The sequence below is a fragment of the Pyxicephalus adspersus genome, chromosome 6 (genome assembly GCF_032062135.1).
Source record: "Pyxicephalus adspersus chromosome 6, UCB_Pads_2.0, whole genome shotgun sequence".
Classification (NCBI taxonomy): domain Eukaryota; kingdom Metazoa; phylum Chordata; class Amphibia; order Anura; family Pyxicephalidae; genus Pyxicephalus; species Pyxicephalus adspersus.
The window spans coordinates 1920055-1937577 of record NC_092863.1 but is presented as its reverse complement, the minus strand read 5'-3'; the positions used below and the strand labels follow the sequence as shown (position 1 = coordinate 1937577).

At 41.4% G+C, this 17523-nt stretch overlaps 1 protein-coding gene across 2 annotated transcripts in view; it reads left to right on the top strand.

Annotated features, from left to right (window-relative positions):
- The window catches only part of EYA2 (EYA transcriptional coactivator and phosphatase 2), a 75724-nt gene that overhangs the window by 38924 nt on the left and 19277 nt on the right, over positions 1-17523 (top strand). For both annotated transcript variants that reach the window (XM_072414126.1, XM_072414127.1), the window contains 4 exons: positions 1226-1344; positions 5137-5185; positions 6061-6203; positions 8939-9055. In XM_072414126.1, coding sequence (XP_072270227.1) covers positions 1236-1344; positions 5137-5185; positions 6061-6203; positions 8939-9055 — 418 coding nt within the window. In that variant the 5' untranslated portion in view covers positions 1226-1235. The remainder of the gene's footprint in view (positions 1-1225; positions 1345-5136; positions 5186-6060; positions 6204-8938; positions 9056-17523) is intronic.

Here is a 17523-nt window from a genome sequence, read left to right as displayed (position 1 = left end):
AAAGAGATAAATAAAAGCCACTCTGCATGCATTAATAACTCGATAATGTATAAGAGCTGCTTATAGTATAGCCAGCCTGGAGGAGAAAAAAACAGTACATGTAGGTATTCAGGTGTAGTGCAGTGCAAGCAGCATGCTCATAGAAGGATAGAGCAACGTGAGCAGAAAGATGAGCTTATTAGTCATCCCTGCTGCTCCATTGCTGTCCAGTCTGCAGGATGGAAGTGGAAATAGCAAACTACAGTGTTCCTCCTTTAATTGAAACATTATTTTCTTCCTCTTGGCTGTTCATTCTCCCATTTATGTATTTCATCTCCATATTTAAATGAGGTTCAACTTTTATCAAGGGTTCTTTGTTACAGAAGGATTGTGTTGTCCGAGCATTGGCTCTCCTAAAATTTAAACTCTGTGAACAGTTGTAGCTGCATAAACCATACATATTTAAAAGCTTTTTTTTTTTTATTTGACATGGGCATTTTGTGGTGCACTAAAGAGGGGCATAAAAACAACGTTACTTGTGGAACATCAGTATGCAATCACAATATACAGGTTTCCAGATTGTGGTTTGCGCATGTCATCAAAGTCCAGGTATGCATGCAAGCCCACAATCCAGTTGCAACCCATTTTTTCTTTCACCCCGCTTTTTTATATGTCATTTAGAGAATAAGCTGCAATGATTGATATGTCCGCACAACAAGGACCCTGCGGTCAGAATTTGACCACTCCGGGTACAGATATATGAAGAGATCTCCGGGTCTGCTTGTTTTAATCCGCCCGCTTCTCTATAAAAACTGATCCAATATCTTCCCTAATTTATGCTGAGAGAAGTCGGCCTGGGACCGCAGCGTCACACTCTGTTGAATAATAGACCGCGTTCCCCCTCGTTTGCCATGCGAACACCTGACGGTCCCGCTCACATTACCCCCTTGACTCACCACAGAATAAAATGATTTTCACTGGAGACCCAAAGTTGTTTTCTCATTAGGCGAGCGGCGGCGAAGTGTTCGGCGTCCCCAAGGAGCCCGTTTTTCATTTAAAATCCCACTTTCTCTTAGGTGGAATAAGTTTAGCGCATGTTGTCTTTTTTTTTCTTTTAATGAAAATGAAATACAGAATGAGATTTAGGTTGGTGCGTTTTAATATTTATGTGGCGCAGGAAATTTTCTTTAGGCGCGTTTACTGGAATAAATTAGTTATCTTGTTTTTTTTTTTTCGTTTCTTCCAGGTGCAAGGAAATGCTAGATCTAGTGATATCACAGAGCCTGTCTGTGACCAGTGGCTGCAGCGAAAACCTGAAATTCGCCTCTTCCGACAGCGACTCTGCGTCTCCCGATGACATAACAGGTACCGCCTGTCTGTCTGTGTTCCCTTGCATGTGTGAATTTCTTATTAAGCTGTCCTGGTCATTTTTGGATGCCATGCAGCTGCTATTTGCTTGGTCTGAACCTGCAGTGTATTTCCAGACATTTTTGGTGTCTCTCACCAGGTTATGTCACTTGCTGGCTACTTTTTTTTTTCAGGGACTCTAATGGTAAGACTTTTTTTGTTATAGTTCCCTCCATTTTATGTATTTATGTGGACAATGCAGCAGGAGGAGTGAGACATTCTTATGTGGCTTTACAAGGCCTGTAAGAATCCCAGATCCTGTAGCTGGAGGACCTGAGGAACAGGAGAGGACATAATGGTTCAGCCTCAGATAAGGTTGGCTTTTAGAGGTACAGTGAGCACAGCACACATGCAGTAACAAGGTGCAGATATGAGCATGTGAGAAACAGATCTGCTAATAGATTGTTGATGTGATCAGATTTACTTAAAATCTGACACCAATTCAGTATGGTGGTAGAATAATTTTCTTACTGTACTGCAACACAGCACATTGGAAAGGGATCCATGCCAGGATGAGGTTCCCGAGCACCCAAAACAAGGAAGCAAAGTGCACCTTCCCCACAGGTTGCAGAAGATGGAACTTGCATGTTAACATGAGCAAGCTCAGGGTGCAGGAAGGGCAACGTATAGCAGAGTGAGCTCATCAATGTCCCTCTTCTACTCTGTTGTCTTCTACTCTTCTACTTCTACTTGCTGTCCTGTCTCAGGCTGGGAATGGGTCTTGGAAGACCTGGGCCCAGCGAAAGTGGATAAGTGATGACAGCTGTATTAGAAGTGCATAGGGCAGGTGCAGCTCCAATTGTAACTTTGCAAGAGCTGCTCTTCTGGTGTATAAAGAAGGGCCCAGTTTTGCAGCCCAGTCTTCCACAAGATGGAAGAGGCAATGCCCCCGTGCACCCACATTCCCTAGCACTAGAGTCTGATACCTATCCACTTCCACGTCAGTCTCACACTAAAAAGAACCCTTAAAATCAGCAACACAGAAGTACAAATGGACAATTTTGGAGATAATATATATAAAATGATTCTCTTGCATGGCCGGAGAATAGTTATGGTGACACAGGACTCACAATAACACAGTTATGCGACATAAAATATAGTCATATAATTGTACACATTTTCATAGTGGTATACTTCTTTAGGGTGACAGTTCAAGATTCTTTATACATGTTAGAGCTCCTCACAGCACTTCACAACACATAAACCTAAGTGCTACCATTACTGAGAAGTATTTCCATACTCTCACAGCTCATCAAAATATAATCCGATCTGCGTGTTATTGCTTTATAAAGACTGAAAAAAAGAATGTGTATTCGCAGCCTGACAGCCTGACTATTGGTTTTTATATTTTATAAAGGGACCAGAGCTCTAAGCTCCTTAAATACGATTTAAGTGGGGGGAAAAAAAGGTAAAAAAATGTTAGCTTGGTTTACATTTTAGTGCCTAAGAAATCCTTCAGTGAAAGAACGAAGTATTCTCCTTTATTCTGACCTCCCAATGGCCTTTTATTAAATAATGTCCCTGGAACGGAATGCCCTGTAGAACATTCCGCGCACCGTTCCTCTGGCCGCTCTCCCGCACATCCGCCTAGAATTGTTCCTGATGCCCAAAATCCTTTCTTATCTGGCAGCAGCAGAATACGACACGTTGGAGAGTCACGTACAGGACTGTGGAAGCATCAGGCGACCGATAGATAAATGTACCATCTGTTAAATAAATCACTGGCAGCCTAAAGGAAGCTAGCAGAGAATAGTTAAATATGTTTAAACATTAAAGAATATGCCCCCCCTCCCACCACCACCATGGTTACTTTATTACCCTTACCTTAGGTTATTGTTATTTGCTGTCCACCAATTACTCACATCATTTACAAGGCTGAAAACCATCGCCTGCCAGCTCTTGCATCCCCTGGCAGCAGATTTGGTCCAGAGGAAGTGGCGGCTGAGGTTACCTTGCTGTGTATTGTCAGAATTTATCCATAATGCTTTCTTCCCCAGCCACGCCGGACCTCTGTCAGTAACTCTGCAGCTGCTTTAACTCATGAATCCGCGAGTCAATTACAGAACAATAATGAGATTATTAGCTGCTGGTATTGTGGCACAAGCGGGCAGCGGGATCGGTGTGGTGTCATGCAGAGCAGGGAGGTCACCTTAGGTCAGATGGAGCAGTAAACAGTTTTTCCACTCTCTAACCACTAATGTCAGACTTCTGTTCCCCTCCGAGCACACTGGGGATTCTCTGTAAGTTATCCGCAGCATTCAGGGTCAGGAGACAGCTGCAACATAGAACCGTATGCGATAAAAAAAAAAAAGCAAACCTATACAACTTGCTGGTATCCTAGTATGTGGCTAAAAGCCTTTGGGCCCCTGACCATTAGACCCACATGAGCTTGTTGGATATTGCCTTCCAAAACCGGGCTATTAAAATGGTAGTTGCCCCCAAAGTTCCAATCTGGCCAATTAAATGGGGTTGGCTTCTCCCTTGTGGCGATACCAGCTTTCAGTCTTCTAGGAAGAATTTTGAGAAATTGGGGTTTGTCTGTGGGAACTTGTTTCCAGTTTTTGAGATCATGAACTGATGGTGGATGAAAAAAAACTGACTCACAGTAGGGTTGAGGTCAGGAATCTGTATAGGTCACTCCAGTTCCTCCACATCCAACTGGTCATACTATGTCTTTGTGGAGTTGACTGAATCTGAAGAAGGAAAATGGTGGACGGTGTAAAATATAAATAACAAAAAGTTATTTTGAAAAATATATCAACCAGCCAGATAGTGTTGTGAAGCATCCCTGCACACTAATATATTATCACAGCTGGATATAAATAAGTTAAGTGAAATGCTGATTTGTTTTCCACCGCTGAATACTGGCCAGTGGCAGCATATAGAGTACATAGAGTAATATTGTTAGTTCTACATCCTGTTCTGGCCGTGGTTTTATCGCGCTTGGAAGGGGTTACGTCTCAATGGGACCTCAGCTCCAATTAGTGGGAATTCTGCGCTTTTTCTTGGCAGCCGTCCTCTGTAAACTAAATAAGCAATTAAAGCTATTTCTTCTTCCCTTCTCAGCGAGGGCAAAGTTTAATTTTTTCTGAATTATTTTTCCAGATAAGTCGAGGAAAGGATCTTCCTTAGAGGACTTCTCACATTCAGGTAGGAAAACAGCCCGCGGGATGAACCTCCGGCTTGTTTTTACCTGGTAAGCTGTATATATAAACACAGCTTGTGAATCCTCATCTGGGTATTAGCAGCCAAGGTGTGTGTGTGCCCACTGCCTGGCGCTAATAATAATATTACAAAGGCAAAGGATGGAGAGAGGAGTTAAAATTTCTCCTTTTATTCTGCCAGTGAACCATGAAGGAACACTTTCCTCAACTGCCAGGACACCAATCACCAGGACAGGAAATGGGCATGGATTTGTCACCCAAACAAAAATGGAAAAATTGTTTCCAACTTTTGTTTATTCAATACAATACCAGGGCTTTTAATGTTAGTGGCAGACTGTATCCTATGTCTCAGTTTTGTATTATTTTGCTCAGAGCTCCCCCTTTTTATTATCTTGCTCAGAGCTCACCTTTATTGCTGCACAGTTTGCCTCCTTCCGCTGTGCTGTTTGCTGTCCTTTTCAACCGAAGAACATTTGAGGTTTGTGGGACAGAAGCAGCACAAAAAGTCAGGGAGTTCAATGTGCGGTCAGATACATATTGCTGAAAACAATTTTCATATTTTTACTCTTTGTTTTCTCTCCTGCAGGCAGGAGCAAGGAATCCCAGCAATTTGCACCTGAAGTGAATTACCCCAGGTGAGCCGAGTTATGGGGAAAATGCTAATGATCTTGTTTTCAGTGTGGTGTAGGAAGCTTTATTTGTACGTATCGCTCAGAAATGGCACTTCATAAATAGATTCACTGGGTATAGAATCCAGGTGACGGCTGGGCCATTTATTATTATTTATTATTCTTAAGACTTGTAACAGCAGACAAAGATAGCTAACACTGCACTGCACTGTACATAAGTAGCCCACACCACTGTTCTACATTGCAAAAAAATAGTTTTTAGGGTGTTGGTCTAATGCATGCAAGCAGTGGCATTCTGCATCATGTATGTTATCCAAGGCCAGTTTGATATGAAGCCAATTATGGGTGCTTAGGTTTTTTGGATTGTGTGAGGAATCGGGAGAATTTGAAGGATATGCGCAAATCCAACAAGAAAATGTTGGTTCCTCAAACAGGGCTCTTTTTGTATTTAGATTCAATCACTATAAGAGCAAGAAAAACCATTGCGCTGCATCAAACAATCCTGCTGTAACCTAGCAAAGGTTACTACTCATTCACTGAGTTATTTATCTGAGTTATTTAGTAATTATTTATCTCTGGTCATGGGAACAAATAGGGTGCAGATTTAACCAAGACCTTTACTTTGTTGTATTTTGTAATGTGTGGGGAGGGAAAAACTGTGTTTAATATTGTCTTCATCCCTGTCAGGGAGATCCTTCCTTTTCCAGGAATAAATATAGGCAGTGCAGGATGTAGTTAGAGATCCCTCCAATGAGAACACCAATAAAATTTGACTTTGGAAGAAAGAAAATCTGAATTACTGAATTACAATTGGTTGCTGTTGTTTTTGGTTTTGTTGTGTTTGATATCTCTGTGACGTCATCTTCTCTCTGTCTCTCCAGGCACTACCCCCACATTGTGTCTCCCCCGTCCATCCCAGCGATGGCCACCTATGGACAGACACAGTACAGCACAGGAATTCAACAAGCAGCGGCGTACTCCACTTACCCTCCACCAGGACAAGCCTATGGCATCCCATCATACAGTATGTTACTGAACCTGTGAATCCTTCAATCTCTATATAGTAACACTTTCCACAGTTCCAGGCCCATCAGTTTCTGTACCAGAGGAGCTTACGGCCTAATCCGACAGTCACACACTATTAATATTATAATACATTTTTATAGCTCTGACATATACCACAGCACTGCACAGAAAACTGCTTGTCACACAGAATATGATTATCTGATAACAGTATACAAATAGGGTGTACAAACAACCATGGTGCTATGATGAGGCTGACTGGCTTGGGGGCTTGTGCTGTTTAGAGAAGTGTTGTGAAGTTTAGAGAAGCCCCCTCTATACCCCTGTAGCAGCTCTCCAGATCACAGGAGGCTTCCCACCCATACATACACTTCGAGCACAAATGCGGTTTATGAAATCCGGGTCAGGGAATAGAATCCTGCATTTCACTGACCAGCAACAATGTTTGGTATCTGAGCAGAACAGTTTGCCAAGGGGAAGTGCAGCTTTCATTCCTGGCGGCTCTCTGCGGGTTCTCAATGTTACAGCCAAATCTCACACACATCTAAAGAGCGTTAGAATTGCAGGAAGAGGCTGTGTTACAGAGCCACACCAGGAATACACAAAACAGAACATAACAGAGTAAGCTAGAAAACGATATTCATTCCACAAAGACGGTTTAAAGCTTTTTAATGGCATCTTGAACAACACATATTGTAGTACTTCATATGCAGGAATGCAATACAATAGGCAATATCAGCAGAAATGCTTTATTTTACTATATGAAGCTTGAGTAAGGCAGCTCAAACTGACACCTGAAGCCCAGAATCATCTAAGGCACATGTAAAGGTGAGCCATGGATGGAGGAAGTTGGTGGCTGCAGCAATTTGCTATTACCATTGTGATGATGGCAATTTTCTGGCCATGGGTTCTACATAATCTTTAAAGCTGTTACTGGCCAACTTAAGTGCTAGTTTGAGTGCACTCTTTATTCAAGCCCTGACAAAAGGGTATTATTGTACTCCCTCACGTACATTGGCTATCAACTTAGTGGAATGGTCATTTGCACCAAACTGCCTTGTTAATTCCACCTTTTCCTCTACATTTTCCTAAGTCTAAACCTAAGTTTCCTTAGGGGTAACCATAACTTAGGAGTAGCCTAAGTGCTTTACAGACATCACTACAATTCTACACATCTTCAAGTCCTGAGAAGACCCTCAGATCTCCCATTACTCCCAACCAAACACTTCCACATAGAACTAATACATTCTTACTGCCAGCAACCTTTAGTTCTCCACAACCTTCAGTTTTCCACAACCTTCATGACCCAAGAAGTATGTTGTGTCCCTCACCACTCCAAACCAAACCTTCAACATAAAACTGAGGCTTTTTTGCTGCAGGCAGTTTTTCACCTCATTAATACCTAAGAAATCCCTCAGATCCATCATCACGTTCAACCAAACCCTCCATATAGAATTAGGCTATTTTTACTGCAGACAATCTTCTGTTCATCACATCATTAGGTTATAAGAAGTCCCTCAGATCTATCAGCACTCCCAACCAAACCTACATACAACGTTCTGTAATACCAGGAGACAATCTACAATTCTGCAACTTATTAGAACTCATGAAGTCCCTTAGATCCATCACAACTCCCACGTAAACCATTCCAAATATTCCAAATAGAACGGCGGCATTCTTACTGCAGACAAATCTTTTTTTTTTTTTTTCAAAGTCTTTATATTTGGTTGTTTTACAGCCTGGCTGCAGCGTTCGGGGGCCTGGAAAGTTTCCAGGGAAAATACCTAACAGTTGTTCTGGCAGAGCAGGTGAAAGCGCAGCCATTTGCTACTGAATTGTGTCTGTAGGGCGGCCACATGCCACTTCCATATGTTGCTTATAAATCCTGCAGATCACCTATCGGGGGTCAGCGCTCATACAGAGTTCCCACCTGGCTGCTAATCCAGAACAATGAGGTGTTATTGTTTATGGGGAGCGGCATAAATTCACTCCGTCCACCCAGACAAAACACAGCTTTGTTGGGGAAGTAGATGTGATGCTGATGGCCTTTTTTTCTGCAATTAGAATCACAGCCTTTACATACATAATACAAATATATTTTTGCTATAAAATCAACGTGATGAGTTTTAATTGTTCAGTCTTCTATCCACAAATGAATTCTAGACTTTGGGCAAATTGCAGTTAATAGGTCATGTGACTTATGCTTTTTCTCACTGCATATAGTAAATGCAAAATAACAGTTAAAGTAGATCTGTCATCAGATTTCTTTTCATGATAGGTCCAGCAAGCCAAGGTTTATGACTCCCCCCGACAATGTCTTCATCTGCATTCCTCCTTTTATATAAATGGTGCCATCTTTCATTTAGGCATTATCCAGGGTCAGGATTATCTTTATGCCAATGTGACATTTGCACACTGACTGTAGCTTAATCATGACTTTAATTTAATAATCAAAAGTTGGGATTTTTAGAAAAAAATGACACTCTTGCTTTATGTTTTGATATGTCAACAAATGATTCGTACAGATTTTTACTACTACTGACAAGTCTACTATATTATATTATTAACTATCAAATCTAAAAAATGTTGTAAAGAGATTACTCATATTGCATGCCCTGCAATACAGATTGTCATTTGTGGCATTGCATGCGTTGCAGCACTGATCCTACTAACAGCAACGCAGGTAAGAGGTCACATAAGGTCACTTTTTCATGTCTCCCTCTATTTGTTATTCAGGTATCAAGACAGAGGATAGTTTGAGCCATTCCCCTGGACAAAGCAGTTTCCTCAGCTACAGTTCGAGTTTCAGTACGCCACCGCCTGGACAAGCACCATACACATATCAGATGCACGGTATGTGCTCTCACCTCTCGGCTAGATGCCATTTATTTATTTATAATTTTGGGGTCATTGAAGTTCTGGGCTACGTTCGTACATCAAACATCTAGTGCATTAAACCAAATTCTTGCGTTTTTATTCATTTGTCTGCAAAGGGGTCATTTCAAGGACACCTAATAGGAGTACTGAGACAGGACACCTCATATTTACTGTATATTCTGCACCCTCCCAGCTCCTCCCATCAGGCCTGACCTGCTTGCATTTCATAGAGGAGCATGGAGATCCGGTGGTGTTGTCATTGGTCCTAAAATAAACTATATAATGAAAATTGAAAAGGTTTGGTTACAAATTTCATATCACATTGATAAGTGAAGAAAGAATGAACCAGTGAAGGCAAAATAAGGAGATTAAACCTTAGCTTCAAAATGCATCTAAAGCCAAAACTTTGTTTTAGTTTTCAAAGCTGTTACACCCCCTATAAGGCTTTTGATTAACCATTTGTAGCCTGTTGTGCAGAATTCGCTTCTCTTCCTATCCTGTAGACACAAAATGAGTATATTTTTTCCTCTGACAGCTGTCCATCTGCACCAAAGAATAAACTGTCTATTCACAAGAGAGAGCGACTGCTCTGTAACTTGTGTTTAGCATTGATGGAGGTGGAAGGGTATGAAGCAGGTTGCAGTTTAAGGATGCAGGTGTCATTTTGTCCCCTGAGAGTTGTTGAGCTTTTCAGTGTTGAATGCTCAGTCACCCTGTTTGACGTAGTGGTGAAATAATGTGACGCGCCTTAAACCGGTTCTCATTCTGCACAAAACACTTTGTTCTGACTGAAACTTGTTTGGTATGTGGACTCTTTTAACGTAGCGACTGTACTGTAGCTGTATGTGCTCCAAATGCAGAACAGTCATGTCAGCATTTTATAGGGCCACCAAACATTATCTTCATGAACTAACTTATACAGAAGAGATTTCTACCATCATTAATAAAAGGCTGCATCGTTTTTCTAATCTGGTATTTAATTCTGAGCTTATATCACATGGTTCAATTCCTTTGTTGGAGTATTGGTTCAGGATTGTCATTTGGGTATTTCCTTTTCATAGTAGACCTATATTTTAATGTTTGGTTCACATCCTGATCACTTCCTCCTTATATGCTAAGGAAAGAAAACAAATTTACTTTTATGTTCAACAGAAAATCTTCCCAGGGTGGAAATGTCCTTTGCCTGAATGCCTAGGCACATAGTTGCTTGATTTCTACAGAAAGGGCCTAAGGGAGTAAAATTTAAGCAGCGCCAAAATAAACTGTATAGCTGAAACCTGTGGTGCAAGTTTTAGATACTGGACATGGTAAAATGTTGCATGAATGGACTATAGAATGACCTTCCATGTTTATGGTGGTTGAAGTACTAGCCTCCTGTCTAGGTAAGTATTCCAGTCTGGTGAAACGGCTTATTTTCAGGCAGCTTCGAAGTTCCATGTGGGTGCTGACTTGGCCCTCTTCTGAACAAGGTATATAGAAAAAATAGAGTAGTGGTATTTTTTTAATGTTAGGATATATTTTGTTTGTCACCTTTAGTATACCTTTACACAGCCAAAGCATTTAGAGGACTGCAAGGCATCTCTTTCACAAGTGCATCATACCGGACAGGAAAAGAAGGTCTGAGCTAAATATACATTTGGAGTTATATAAAGAATGCATGGTTAAGGTTTATATTTGAGTAGATGTATAGTTTGTTGGTGGCAGTAATACAGGCACCGGGGTATGCCATGTTTATGTGTCCTTGTAGGGTTAATACCAGAAGCGTCTTTTCTTTTTAACATTTTCTTCCCTGCAGTTAGGAATAGAATGCTTCAAGTGCAAGGGTCATATTTATTTTCTAAAAGTTAGTCCCTTTAGATGACCTGTTTTGACGAGGTGATATTTTACCTTCAAGGTAAGCAGCTTGTAGAAAAAAAAATTCACATTATCTTTCCCACGCTTCTGTGCTGCAAGGCTGCGCCCTTTGCTACCGCACAAAGCATGCTCCCCCAGGGCTGGAGTACAGAAATTGTTCTATATTTCACCATAAATCAGTTTTTAGGATGGAACCGAGCCTCTGCTCTTATTTCCTGCACCCTGGGATGAGACCGCTAGAGATGGCTGACTGACAGCCGCGACAGCTGACGTGCCCCTTCCCCCCCAACCATGAAATATAGATTTAACGCAATCCCATGGGGGCTTTTCTAGTCTTTGACTTTTAACCCCCGATGGAGACTGGAGTTTTAAGAGGAGACACAGTATTTTGAAAGAAAATACCCCCTACGGTTTACCAGCCAGCCTGTCATAATAACATCTCAGATTCGCGGGACATTGTTCAAAGTTAAATTTGCCTGTTAAATTCAAGCGTCAGCTTTGTTCTTGGATGTATGCGCCGTGCTAAATCACTAAAAATGTTAATATCACATGGGGAAATCGTCAGCTATGTGTATGGCCTCAATGCCTTGTATCAGGGCCGGCTCTTAATTTGTCGTAGTGTCAAGTAAAGAAGCTTCATTTTTGCCCTGGGAAGTCTCTTTGATATCATAAGTTGAAGCTTTAGACTATTTCTGGAATCAGCTAGGCATAAAGGCACAAATTTAGCACAATGTATATTTTTCGAACCTGAAAGCTTTAACTAAATCTCTGACATTCTTACCTGCTTCAGGTTACTGGTAACACCGAGATGCAACAATATAGGAAAAAATGTGAAAAGGACCTTATGATACACCCCCAAAGCAAATGAAATATCATTCAGTTAGGGTTTGCTTTAAGTGCAAATTATTTAGTTTTATCCTTTAATGTGGGGAAAGTACTAAAGATTTACTAGCCCTTTGAACATAATGCCATTTGACACTTTTGCTTTTTTTCCACTTTTGTTACATTGCATTGCAGTCAGTATTAAAAGCAAAATAATTGTTCTTTTTTAATTTGCAGCCATTCAAAAAAAGTATTATTTAAATATGAAAATTTTATCTCATTATTTTCCTAATTTGTAATTCCTCCCATGCTCGGGGCAGTCATTCTGCTTGTATTCCTGTGACGATAGCGAATCATGACTTATTTGCAGCCAGCGAGATGGTAATAACCCCGGGAATGCAGCTTGCCTTTGGCGCTGGAGTTACAAAGTCTTGTTTTGAGTTGACAGAATAATTTGGGACCATTAGGAAAGTTCGCCCCTCGGGCCCTTTGCTAATGTTTGGCTTGGTGGACCGGTGACTCCAGCAGTTTGTTGATGTAGCAGGAAAGCTCGCTAATAGTTTTTCACTCTCCTTTTAACCAATTGGCTTCTGGAGCCTTTGTAGCGTTGTGCCAGCGTCTTTCATCGCTTTGTGCGTTTCCCGTCATTGTGTGTTTATCGAGTGTACAAACCATTCGTCTTTCTTGTAATCACAGGAGGTCAGATAAATCGAGGTCATCCATTGACCAAATATTCAGGAATTGTCTTTAAAAAAAAAAAAGGTATTCCAATTCACAAAAAACATTTAGTTTGTGGTAGCAATATTGCGAACATTAAGGAAATGGCTTGTCATTTGGGAAGAGATTGGAAAAAAAATTCTGTTTTTGCTTTTTATGGTAATATGAAATTAAATAAATTATGTTGCACCCTTTTATCAGCAGAAGATATACTGAAAGCTATTCTACAATATGGTGCTCCAGCAGCCTTGCTGGCTCTGCCAAAAAAGTGAAACCCCAATACAATAAATTGGTTAGCATTTATCTATCCGAACAGGACTGACGGGACTCTCACATCACACATAACTGATCTTAATTTGCTGCATTGATACAATGATACAATTGCTCTGAAGGTTCTTGTTTAGGCATTTTCTGGTATAGGGTGGCAACGCTCTGGCTTTGTCCCCTCAGTTGTCACACAGGTTGTTTCAGCAAACATTATCCAGGCAAGGTTTACTGTTGTCACTAGCAGCAAGCCTTGCCAAATGCTAAGCAGCCATAGCTAGAATGCAGAAATGACTGCAATAATGCTGCATGAGATCAACAAGTCTTTTATTTAGAAAAATGACAATTGTTTATGATGCATACTGCCAAGGACAAATTAAATGTCTTTCTGTTTGAGATTACATGTTCTTTACGGGTTATTTTCAGATGAAGGTCAGCTGTAAAGAATAAAGGGCCACGTTGGAGTGGGGAACAGTCAGGGTCGCTGACATCCAATCACACTGAAAAGATTTATCAGACACAATGGCGGTCGCCTGCACTGGGTGGCGGTCTGGTTGATGGTTGGGGGCCCATCTTGATAAGGTCACTGCTTGGTTTTATTATGCTTGTTGAGGGTTTAATTCATCCAAGACTCTGCTTCCTTATCCTGCTGGTTACTGTTTGGGTAAAGGGAAGGGGGGGGGGGATTTTGGGAGGAGACGGTTTGGAGTCCACAAAGAGATTTAGAAACATATGCTAACTATTTCGGCTTTATGTGAGAAAATCCTACTTATGGCATATAGGAAACATCAAATCTTGAATTCGGGATACTTTTCTTATTCCAGTTATTGGGGACAGGGGGAGCTCTTACTGCAAACTTTGTTTTAAAACTGGAGACCCCCCACCCAAGGCTGCCACTCGGGGTTAATGGGTATTATCCTATTATAGGTAGGAGACTAATGATTCATTGTGATGGATAAAAGTCCTATATTTTATCTTTAAAACGCTTTAATGTCACATGAACACCTAATGAGGACCACAAATGTTTGTGGTAATGCAGTGGTCTTGTTCAGAGCAATGATATGAAGCCCAGTCTGAAGTGAGTGCAGTGGTCAGCAAGTGGCTGAAAGATGAGGAGATCAGCAGCAGATTGTAAAAGGATTTTTGAGGTACAATACAAAGAGTAACTAAATTTTAGGATTTATTTCTACAGATTGTTCAATATTATTTCACATACCTGCACACTGACCTCAGTGCACTTTACCTTCATGTTTTTAGCTGATTGTCTCCCGGGTCTGGGTGTTAAATTCTACAAGTAAGTAGAAATCATTCCAAAATGAAGGGGGTGTATCCCATCTCTGGCTTAGTACAGATGGGTTAATTTTTGCTTCTGATCTCATCACCAATTTAATGAAATGATTGGATCACTTGGAAATCTAAAATAAAAATGGACACACATCCAGGTCACATTCAATTGGGCTTGTAATGTTGCAGACGTTTTATAGCTCGCCAAGCTGCTTTATCAGAACTTCTTTAACATTACAAGAACAAGTCCACTTGAATGGGATTAACTACTACTAAATATGTTTTTGGTCCCCATCCATTTAATACAAATCAAAGTGCTCACCTGGCCGGCAGATATCAGGAAGTCTTCCGTCACAGATGTTGCATGTCACATGCCCAGCGCAGGGCGCCACAAATAATATTTCCAGCGGAAGACTTTCCTCCAACTGCACAATTTTGTTAAGGGGCCCAGTAATTTCTATCTACGCATTCAATTTCTTTCCAGTGGCAGAGTCTTGGGTAAGACTCTGCCACTGGGTGGTCTGTGATCATTTGGAGAACGATTGAATCTTTTGTTGTCAGTGATCCGCATTAGAATAAGCCGCATCTCATTGGTTGTTGGCAGTCTTACATCTTGTAGCCATTTTTCATGCTGTGCAACATTTTACCCCCCTGTAAAGCTCCAATCAGCATTTTGTGCGCTGGCGCTTCTCAATCTGTTCCAAACATCAACAATTCATCCGACCGTCCTGGCAGCTTTGTGCTCTCTTCCGCCCGACAATCGAGTTGGCTCCTTCGTTCAAAAATCAGCCTCTGACACAAACTTCATGGGTCTTAGCAAGTTACTTAACCCCGTTGCTCCTCTGCGAGCGCGTGTTGTGGCAGGACCCCGCAGTCAGGCATGTCAAAAAGGAAAAAGAAAAGAAAGAAATGAAAAAAGAAAATGAAGCAGAAATTCCTGAGCTTCTGCTGTATTTAACCTGTGACCCGGCATTAATGCAAAACAGCCACGGTGGCTGCAAATCTGATCTAGCCAAACCCAGTTGTGTGTTCGAGTAAAAAAATTGAAAACGTGCGGTATTTGAGCGCACGCCAGCTTTGCCGTCTCTCCAACATATTCCTTGTTTTACTAGACAAAAGTTGCCAACAGCAGCTTTGTAAAGGTTAGTATGCCGGGGCACTTCACCCCACACCAAAACAAAGGCCAGTGAGGTGGCCTGGCATTCTCCAGACATTCAGAAAACCTTGTTTTCTAACTTTCACCTTTTTTCAAGCTTCATTTTGCTTATTTTCACCTGGGGATCCTGCCAGTAACATAGGAAAGCAAAGCAAACTGTGGAATCAATGTAACTGCACAGGAGTCTGCCGATGGATTTCTGGGGTCTCCACAGGTAATGTTTTGCAGTTTTTGAACAGCTGTAACAGATAAATTTCAGTGGTATATTTAAGAAACCAAAAGAGAGAGCAAATAAGAGAAGTTTATTGTTGGGTTTTGTGCTGTAAATAAACTGTCAGTTTCCATAGAGCCCCCACAAATTGCCAGAATCGCTCTTGACACAAATGCCCTGTGATATCCACACACTTAACAACTAAATAAAAAAAAATCACGTTTGCTTCATAAAACCAAACTCTCCATAAAATAAGCCTCCTACTCCAGCCTCTGCCCGACACATCTGGTTCACATTAGATTTAGTCTCAGATTATGGCGGCCTCAAGGCCCGGAGCCTGTCCTGCGGGGACGCGGCGGCCTTATTTGTTAGGGGTCAAATCGCACATTTTACAGTACAATCAATGTCTCTCAAATAATTCAGCGTGAGAGAGCCGCGTCTTTAAAAGGCCCGAACACAGCCGCCTTTTCCAGAAACAATACGCGCTGTTTAACTATTTTTTGTATCGTGCCAATCGCAGAGGAAGCCGCATCCCGGAAGTCACGTACCAGCAACATTTAATGGATGTGTATTTAACTTTATTTAGCTTTTCCTTCATTCCCTTTCCTGGCTAAAGAGCTTACAGTCAGGTTTGGTGTGGATGTAGTTACCTAGTGCCTTTTTTCTCACGTTTATATGCCTCATCTTTGACCCTCATTTCTGGTACCTAATATCTTATAATTGTCCCTCAGTCCTCGCCCCTAATGTTTCATCATTCTATTTTAATTTGTGCTCTCCATGCCTCTTCGTTGTCCTTAAGTCCCAGTACCTCGTGTTTTACCATTCTCCTTCATTTTTAGTGCCTTACTCCTCATTGCTGTCCCATTATTCGTCATCATTGTCCCCCATTCCTATAACCTCATCTCTCACTTCCCCAGTGCTTTACCTTTATCTTTATTTCCTAGTCCATCCACGTTGTCAATCATTTATAGTTCTCCAAGCCCATTTCAATGTTGTTTATGTCCCTGTGCTAGTGTCTCATGCCTCTCATTCCTTCTGCCTCATGCCTTTCCTTCCTAATGCCTCATGCTTCTCATTCCTAATGCTTTATGCTTGTCATTCTTGTAGCCTCATGCCTTTCATTCCTAGAGCTTGATGCTTTGTCATTGTTTCATTTTTCCTTGTGCCTTATATCTCTCATTCCTACCGTAGTACCTCATGCCTAATCATTGTCCCTGATTCCTAGTGTCCCATGCTTCTCATTCATAGTTCCTTATACCTTATTGCTGTTTTTTTTGTTCCCCTTGCCTCATGCCTTTTCAGTGACCCTCATTTCTAGCACCTCATTTCTCAAACTTGTCTTTTATTCCTAGCACCTTATGCCTCTTCGGTGTCCCTCATTTCTAGCACCTAATCTTTGTCCCTTGTGCCTCATTTCTAGCACCCCTTGCCTGCCTCTTGTCCCTTAGGCTACGTACACACGTGCAATAATTGTCGTTGGAATGAACATTTGACGACCGATCAGCCAATAATCTTTAACAAAAAAAAAGTGCACGACTGGCCAACAAACGAAGAAAGTCGCTGGAAACAAACGACCGTCCCGGCGGATCTGATTGAGCGATGATCATTCGCAATCTAACAATCGTTCAGTGATCATGGATGGTTCTGTGATACACTTTCTCTAGTGCACGTTACTACCTGCATTGTTAAAACGTTCCTATCTAGTGTGTGTACATTATTGGTGGATTATATTTGAACGATCGTTCTGTTAGAGCATGTACAGAATCGTGCACCATACGATCGTTCAAAATAATCATGCATAATTGTTGATCGGTCGTCAATCGTTCGCTTTGCAACGACAATTATTGCACATGTGTACGTAGCCTTATTCTTTGCACCTCACCTTATCCTTCCCAGCACCTTATGCCTGATCTGCGTCCCTCTTCCCTAGCACCTCATGCCTCTCCATCATCATTCCTGACAGATGAAGAGACTGGATTTTTCATTTATTAGCCCGGAATTGGGAGTGAGTGGATGAACTCTCTTATAACGTACTCCTTGCTGAGATTCCTGTACAGTAAATAAATCAGAAGGTGCCTGTTTTGAGGGAGGATTTATAGCTGAATGTTTTGCTGATTTTTCCTGCCAAGAACAAAC